The 9,487-nt window shown below is 37.3% G+C and overlaps 1 protein-coding gene across 1 annotated transcript; it reads right to left on the bottom strand.

Annotated features, from left to right (window-relative positions):
• Nucleotides 1–3,516: 3,516 nt before the first annotated feature.
• On the bottom strand, nucleotides 3,517–8,060 carry LOC139740580 (uncharacterized). The gene is made up of 2 exons (XM_071651170.1): nucleotides 7,798–8,060; nucleotides 3,517–5,461 (listed from the first exon to the last, which is right to left on the bottom strand). Exon 2 carries the CDS (start codon nucleotides 5,433–5,435, stop codon nucleotides 3,669–3,671), a length of 1,767 nt encoding a protein of 588 aa, XP_071507271.1. The 5' UTR covers nucleotides 5,436–5,461; nucleotides 7,798–8,060; the 3' UTR covers nucleotides 3,517–3,668.
• Between the last annotated feature and the right edge of the window lie 1,427 nt (nucleotides 8,061–9,487).

Raw genomic sequence — 9,487 nt, forward strand, 5'->3', positions numbered from 1 at the left:
CTTTATAACATCATTTTTTTTTAATCTGTATCATACCATCAAATGTTTCACATGTATGTGAAGGAATGAAAGACAAAATGAACTAAAACAAAAGCAAAAAAAAACAAACAAACAAACTGAATTAAGCACCGGGAAATGTCGTCCTCCTAATATTTGGCAGACAAACATGATTATTAAGTGAGCTCACCACACCATCTGAGTATAAAATTAGTCTCAATGTGGTAAAAAAAAGAAGACTTTATGACATGCGATATAAGGGGATGACTCGTTTAGTGTGAACAAACAACAGCACAGATATAATAATCAAATGAAATACATCTAAGCAAGCGATATGTGGATTCTCAAAGATAATGAGAACTGTCGCTAGAGAACTAAAGCTCTACAGTATAAATTACACACTCTGCCTACGCATAGCTAATTATTGACATACAAAATACGTATAGTTAAAGTCTCAGTCATCGATGGTACAGTACACATAGCATTGTCATCAGGTTTACACCTTGTCTCTCTTTCATTTTCTCTCTCGCTCTCTCACTCCCTCTCTCTCTCTCTCTCTCTCTGCACATAAACATGGTGATTTTTCTAGATGAATGACTGATATAACAGCATTAACGTTAGATACATGAATTGGCTATGAGATGCATTTTCAATGTGATAATAACAAATGCAATTTTGCAATCAAATATTGATGATTATTTCCCCCAAAAAGTATACCATATTTCAGATGTAATGGAAATATAAGACTGTAATATGAATTAAATTAGTAAAGCATAGGTGTGGAAGAAATACTTTACTTCATCTCTAACATGAACATTCCTCATGATGATCATCTTAGTTAATGTAACCATAGTGAGATAGCATGATATGAATGAGTAAAAAGTAACAAAATTCGTCCGACAAACAAGTGTGAGTAAATCTTGTGACAAGGGATAAGAGGTGACTCTGTGACGTCATCCTAAAAAGTGCAGGACTTCCTATGATGTCTCTTCAGTAACTTTCATTCGTTGTGTTAACCCTTTCACTGCCAATGAGTCAACTGTGCACAAATTTTGCGCATAAACCTATGAACAGGTAAGTAATGTGGCATGCAGCTAGTTAAAATGAGGGAATAGAAAGATCGGTTTGTTGAAGACGGATCACGGTGCCTTTCTCATGTTCATGAGGAGCCTGCATTGTGACCATACTATGAATATCAAAGTGCAACTCCAGACCAGTTTGTTTGGAAAATTGTCTTGAAAGAAAGAGTAACATTTATTAAGTACAATAGTAAAAATTTGATCAAAATCGGACCAAAATGAGAAAAGTACTGACATTCTTAAAGTTTAGCAACTTTTCACTAACCAGTAATTGAGTAGTTGATATGAATACGCAAATATGGCGTTGATGACGTCAATGCCTGACATCTTGCAATCATCATTTTTTTTCTCTCTTTTTTTTGTTTTGGTTCAAACGCAATTGCGTTCCAGTCTCAAATCCTAATATATCTGTATGATCATTATTTTGAAGTTTTCAGCCAAGAGTAAAAATAAGTTTTACACTTTCAGAGCAGAAAAATCTGATTCTCGTTAATGTTTTAGACACCATCAAATTGTGAGGTGCTGACACCACCAGTACATTTATTTGCGTATTAAAGTCAACTGATAAAAACCGTTTGGCAATTTGGCAAAGATAATAGCTAAACTTCACAATTTCGTGACTTCCCCAGTTTTTGTCAGATTTTGATCAAATTTTGACTGCTGTGCTTATGAAATATCACTCTCTTTTCAGGTGACTTTTACTTGTATCGAAATTGGTTAAAGCTTGTAGGACTGGTTTCGCCCTGCAGGTTTGATCTCAACACAATGCCGTCCGTTCTTCTCGAAGTGAGAACGATATAATGCAGGGCTCGACACTAACGGTGGCCCGGTGACCCGGGGCCACCAAAAATGAAAGTCGGGCCACCAAAGGGCAAATTTGGTGGCCCGCCTCGGGCCACCAAAATTTTTTGAAAAGTATGTCAAGAAATTCGTAACTTTTTGTGCCGGAAATTAGCAGTTAGATTTGTTTAAAGGATGGATGAAAAGGACTGAATGAGTGCCCGAGAGTGAATGTTGCAAGTTTGTTCAAAGTTTATTTATGAGTAGATATGTCCAACTTCTAATTCTTACTATCATAAAACTTAAATATTTGATTCATTAAAAAAAAGGACTTTTGATGTTTTTTATTGTTTCTTTTTTCGGGACACCAAATTTTTCTCTCGGGCCACCAAAAATGTGAAATTTACGATTTGGTGGCCCCATCGGGCCACCAAACAAAAAAGTTAGTGTCGAGCCATGTATAATGTCATGTTTAGTTCTTGTGAGAAACTACATCCACACGGCAGGTGGATCGATTGGACCTTCACGTATCACGACGTGAGAACGGAAAATGATAGACTTTGATGGAATGGAGTATTCACGTGATAGTTTGATCAACACCAGATGAATGTTTTGTGACCTGAATACACAAATACCTAAAGCATGAACAACATCTCGTAACAAAAGGGATATGCCTGGATAGAGCCCGGAAGCTTAATTTACTTTTGAACTCGGTCCAGAAAAAAAAGTTTCATTACAAATAGAGAGTAAAAAGTTTCGCAGGTGGGGAATATGACGTACGTATAGGGCTTCTAGCATGACTTGTAACCGTGAAACTGGTTATACATGCACTGTCTGGCAATACAAGTGGTAACAGTTGTATACTATCGTGAGAATTTCGAATGCCATTGGAGAAATGCATCAGAAAGAACGGTTAAGATTCTTTTATTCTTGCTGTCCCGAACTCTGAAAAGAAAGAATGACCCAATGTAGGATATTTTTGCTTTGCCCTTGTCTTTACATGCAGGTCAGACTGTTCACTCACACCCGTCTCATAGGTACTTGATCTCTATCTCCGTGTCAATATATGGGGATATGAAGTGTTGGGATACATTACAGGATTACAACGTAATCGGGACCCAAGAATCATTAAAAAAAGCTTGCTGAATCTAAATAAATCAACTGAAGAATTTATACTAATGTATTTGAAAGGCATTATTTACCATTTTCAAATGAAACAGAAACCCAGCTTAAGAGCTTCGAAATAGTTCTAAAATGTGAGTTAGGGATAGAAACAACCAACGTATATGTTAGGTCATTATTCAAAATTCAAAATGTGTGCATAAGGTAGAAATATATATATATATATTTTTTTTTTCTTCTGGAATGAACCGTCTATAGTTATGGTACATAGAGAAAAACAATAATATCTTCCTATATTTGAGGCTTTATACCTATCCATCTACATATATATATATATATATATATATATATATATATATAATTTTATATATATATATATATATAATTATATATATATATATATATATATATATATATATATATATATATATATATAAAGAGAGAAATGGTAAACAGTATATTCAACCGGAGGATCTACTGAACTTCTAGGAGAGTGTTCACATATATTCACATGTATTCCCACATTTTGTGAGACCAAACGCCATCTAATGAAAGGAAGTCATTATATACTGGCTGAGGGAGCAAAACCATATTATGCTCCCATTCCGCTTCTTGATGAAGTTGTATCATTTTCTCAATCCATTTAAATGTCCTCTGAATTTATCAACTTTGCAGATATCAGGCTATCGTTTACAATGTAAACTTTTTCTTATAGACCATGACGTTTCTTCCATCACACAAAATGAGTTTGCCATCAGAGGTGATAATGACCCCTGATCCTATAACATAGCCGCCTCTAAAATCTGTTTCCAATCCCTCGCACAGGGGCAGGGACAATTCTCTTACTCCCGCCTCACCGTCGTAAGACATACGAACAATGGAACATACATTGCTCTCTGCATCGTAGCATACAACATAAGGGTCATCGGTCAAAGGATCGATAGCCACATTCCAGATTGTATCACTATGTTTTATCCTCATCTGGTCTCCCTGACGATCGATTACCAACAATGTATCATCAACTGGCCAAGCTATGATCTTCCCGCAGGGCATAACTCCACGCATCGTGATCCATTTCCCAGACTTGCACGTGATCACGCTTTCATTCTTTCCACTTTTCGAATCGATAACGTAGATATTAGACTGACCAACCTCACAAGCAAGGATCATACGATCCACATCGACTGCAACATCTACCCAAGTTAGGTCTGTCTGCCCGTGTCTTGGCATGTCCAGGTGTCTGAGGAGTTGCCACTGCCTGTCGTACAGTGAGATGCAGTCACTCAAGACTGGTCCCGAACAGCCTTGCCGCCACTTGCCACAGACTATCGTGTTGTCATCCAGTAGTGTACATGAAGCGATATGTGTTTCACTGTCGTTCCGCGCCACTTTTTCAGTCTTTTTGGTTCGGACATTTGTCACATATGTTTGCGCGTTGTTAAAGGACATGTCTGAAACAACCACCTCTTCCTCGTTGATACATCCAGCTATCATTGGGAATTTTACATCCTCTGGAATTTCAATTGAGTCGCAGAGTTCCCACTTCCCGCCACACCAATCCACTCTCCCCTTGTAACCCTTGCCTCCCTCACTTTGCACAAATCGGACAGTTTTCACTTTGCTTGAGATGCCTTCAGGGTTCTCCTCCTCCTTCCTCTCATCAGCTGACCCAACGGTCAGGTTCAGTGACCACAAGAGATTTTTCCCTCCCTCGATCAGTTGTCTGTGACTGAGGAGAAGGGTTTCAATGTCACTCAAAACTTTTCTCATCGCAAACTGACTCTCCCTAATTTGAATGTGACAATGTTCGAATTTTATGGTATACTCATTACGTATGTCTGTAAGTGAGATCGATAGTTCTTCTTGTGTTTTGACTATTTTCTCCCTATTTACTTTTGCCTTATTACGGCTCTGTAGCAATCGCTGTTCTTTTTTCTCATTAATTTGAGAAATTTCGTCTTCTGCTTCCTGTTTTATCATGTCTTCCTCTCGCCGCAAGGTTGCGTCCTCGCGACGCAGCTTCTCTTCTAAGAACAATTTTATTTCACTTTCCACTGACATCAAGTGATTGGTCGCATCAACTTCTTGTTGCTTGGCATGCTGTTCATGGTTTCCCAGTTCAGCAATCTTATCGGTTGCCATGACAACCAGCTCTCTAAGAGCAGTTCTTCTCTCAGTGATAATGTCATCCAAGTCGTGTAGGACACATGGCTGTCCGTGTCGGACGGTTGCACAGGACTGGCAGATTCCAAGATCATGAGAATCGCAATAGAACTTGATGGCTTTAGCGTGTTTTTCACAAAACCACTTCGTGTTGTCCCTTGCAGTCTTGACTGCAAAGTCTCTAGTTACTGCACATCCATCACATAGCATTTGTTTCTCTCTCACATTGTAGAGTGCCCCAGATTTTTCTCCACAGTCGACACATTTCTTGTCATCCTTGAACTTTGCTGCCATGGTAATGTCGAAGTGTTCCCAGTCGTCTGTCGACAATAGAGGAAAAACCACAAAAAAATCACAGCGTTTCACAAAACACAATCGAAATTGCCAATTTGAGGTTTTGATTTTGCATGATTTGACATATTGCTCCAAAGTGTGAAAAACGAATAAATCTATCAATGATAGACCATAGTATAAGACTAGTGTGGTGGTCATGAAACACGGAAATTAGGGCCCAACAAAGGACACCCCTAGAAAAGAAAAGAAAAGACAAAGAAAAGACAAAGAAACTACAAACAAAAACATAAGAGTGTCATCGGATTGGACCGTAAGATGACCACTCGAGAAGACTCATAGAATGAAGATTTTCATGTTTTTAAACACCAGTGCTATCACTTGCCACGAACATGCTCATGATTTCATATACTCTTAGTGATCCTTACACAAATCTTCACTTGATTTCCTTCTTTGACAAGAAATGAAAAATACCCCCAGAAAAAAGAAAAGAAAAAGTAAACACTTTTTCAAGTTCATATTTTCATAGATTTTGATAAAAATCATGGTGTCATATACCATATCAAATGCTATTTAATTAGCTATCAACCTGTTAGATCTAAAGCATGAGTGAACTCATTCGTTTTTGTCCTCCAAGGCACAAAAGTAAAAATTGCAGAAATTGACATATTGAAATTAATATGCAAAAGCCCTTCAAGTTAACAATAAGATCAAAAGACCAATTTAACCCAATGAGAGACATGAATTAAATAGCAGTAATAAGTTTTCGTTCCCTTGTTCTTCTTTATATTATATAAAAAAACATATTTGGGAAATTGAAGGTGGAACGCGAGAATTTTTCTGTCAACTCAACGCTTAAGACATTGGGAGTGAGCCGCAAAGGTGATAAAATGGACAGAATTTCTTTATTTCATATTTTTATCTAAGGAATTTAAGAACTCATGAAACCAAATCAAGGACCGAGTATTATCTAAAATTTTCGTAATTTGTAATAACAGTTCAAATTTATACTTTGTTTGTTACCGTTACTTCTTCTAGTTTGTGTTTTGAATATACATAGATTTAACAGATAATTCTTCACTTTTTTCCATTATCATTTCCTTTTTTACCTTTCTTCATCTTTGGAAGGTTGCAGAGGCATTATAGAGATCATAGGTTGGTGTTTGCACATTAACTTGCATTTCTTATTGTGTTGAATATGTCTTTTTGTTTCATTATTATAATGTCATGAAAGAGCAAATATGCTTGAATAACAACTTGACTATTTTTTGCAATTTTTACTGTTGTGCCTTGGAAGAGAAAAACGAATGTGTTGACTCAAGCGTAAAGTTTTCTCTTTTATTGACCTGCGTTGTTAGCCAATTAAATACCTTCAACATGGTACACAAAACATTGATATAAGCCAAACAATTTATGAGAGAAATGAACTCGAAAAAGTGTTACTTTCTTGTTTGCTCAGTGTATACATGTATCCTTGACATTACATTATTGACAGCGGAAATGGGTGGTATACTCGTTAATCAAATAAAATCACAATTCATAATATTATCAACTTGTGAGTAGTTAAAGTGTTGACATTAAATGACAAGTTCATTTTCATAACATGGACGAACCCACCCTCATAGCAGGGGTCAGACTGAGGCGCATTTTTTTTTTTTTTTTTTTTTTTTTTTGTAATGAGGGTGGCCCCTGTTACCCTAAGGGGTTAAACCTTTCGAGCTAGACAATAAGTGGGGTTTATGACTTGCAGCAAGGAGGTATGAGAGAACATAGCAGCTAGCTCCTAGCCTATAGTGCATTGTGATCGGAAACTGTACAGCACTCTCTGTGTAACCTCTCTGGGATTCCCCGCCTTATGGGACAACAATTTACGAATGGCTACATCACTATTGAGTAGCTAAATATCTGAAAAGACAACCAAACTGGAAATATTCCGTATTTAGGATTATGTACATTGCTCTATTACTATGTCAATGAAATATGTTTCCTATTTGTTTCAGCCTGGCCTTTGCAGAATTTCAGACACTCGTGTAGAGGAATCATGCACGGTGGCCAGGTTCAGTGTACCTTGTACAGTACATTGTACATGGAATGGATGTGTGCACTAAGGAATTACGATACGTTCGCACCAGAGGCATGGTACACGGTTTACTCTGGAAACGATCGACTATTGTATACGATTAGTGAGCGTGAATTAAGTCACTGCGTGCATGAAGACACCTATTGAATATTACACATGTGACGCGCAACAAGGCTAAAGGATTGATCGAGTCAGTGACACGGATCTTACAGGAACTAGATTCTATTGTAATGAAATATGAATGAAGTTAGGCTATAAAGGGTATATATGGATACAATGTATTACCTAGTCTCAAAGACCGCACGTCTACATCTAGTATTTACAGCAATGTACGTCCTCCGTCAGTCTGTCTGGTGTATACGACCTCTATCAATGTCGGCAGACTCAAAGGCGATGAACGTTGTGCACAACCATGGAATGATTAACAACTTGATAATGAGTGAAAGCAGCGAACAGCAGCAAACTATGTAGATGTATGTCCCCTCATCACTGTGATTAGTCGAAAAGAAGCAATCTTTCTGATAATAATGTTAACTTGAACAGTTTGATTTTAGGAGAACGATGTTTGACCGTCGTACACATTAATGTCTGGACAGATCAATGGGAAAGTGTTCCGGGTTCAAAGTCCAGGCAGCTTTGAATGCGTTGATTACCGATAAGGAATTCCCCACTTCAACGCTCAAGGACAAGTTCACCTTCATATACATGTGGATTGAGTGAAGACAACAATGTTAGTAGAACACATCAGTGAAAGTTTGGGGAAAATCCGACAATCCGTTCAAAAGTTATGAATTTTTAAAATATCTATGCAACCACTGCTGGAGGAGAAGACTACTACAGTGTATGATGTCACATTTATTGCGTCACTTCATACAACGATATAAGGAATATAGAAAGAGAATTTTACAAAACTTGACTTTTTGAATAAAGTGCACATTTCCTCGACTTGTTACTCACTTATGTTAGGGGTGATATCATTCCTCCTGACTTCTAAAAGAGAGAAGTCGAGCGTTCTTTTATTATGTGAGAAAAGTGAGAATATCTTGAATTTTCTCTATACTTTCTTTATATAGTTGCACTCATATGACATCACAAGCTATAGTAATCTTCTCATCCAGCCGTGACTGAGCGGAAACTTCAGAAATTCATAACTTTTGAACGGATTGTCCGTTTTTCCTCAAACTCTCATTGATGTGTTCTACTAATATTGCTGCACTCACTCAACCCACATGTCTATGAAGGTGAACTTGTCCTTTAAAGTAAACCGATCAAAGCAGACACAATACAGCTAGACTGACAATTAATTACACAAGCTATTTTGTGCAGGGCCTAAACACTGACACAATCACACACACATTATATGCATATATATATATATATATATATATATATATATTGCAACGAGAAAGGGAAACTGACCAGAAACAAATAATGAATAGTGAAAACTTTGAAAATGGGTTAGAAAACCCATTTTCTTTGCTCAAAGTTTTCACTATATACATGTAAATATATATATATATACATGTATATATATATATATATATATGTGGGGATATGCTAATTATGAATGAGACATCAGCAACGGAGGGGCGCCCCCATGTGGCAGGCACCTCTCTGCTTGCTGTTCACAGGTGAGTTGATGGAAATGAGAATGTCGCAAATTACACAAGAATTTCAGTGCTTAGATGTTATGGTGCTGTATTATCATTATTGGTAATTGTTATGAAGAGTTTCAGGGACCAAATAGGCATATTATGTGGAGTGAGAGTGTTTGTCATAATTTACATGAAGCCATTCCATTTGTCTCTGGTTGATGGTGGTTTTGTTCAGTGGCACTGAATGCACGGTAACCTATGTATGTACGTACCTGTGTTAAGTCGGTCTACGGACGTGTGTTGTGTGTACGGGCGTATGTAGTTAATTGCGGCTGCCGTAGTCTGGTACGCACAATGTATTCGTAGTGCAGTAGTACAAT

Source organism: Diadema antillarum, unplaced genomic scaffold (genome assembly GCF_040938485.1).
Source record: "Diadema antillarum isolate AM-2024a unplaced genomic scaffold, OU_Dant_1.0 scf00000030, whole genome shotgun sequence".
Lineage (NCBI taxonomy): Eukaryota > Metazoa > Echinodermata > Echinoidea > Diadematoida > Diadematidae > Diadema > Diadema antillarum.

What these genes read in the sequence shown, in the direction of transcription:
- LOC139740580 (XM_071651170.1), bottom strand. Translation starts at nt 5,435, where the DNA reads ATGGCAGCAAAGTTCAAGGATGACAAGAAATGTGTCGACTGTGGAGAA.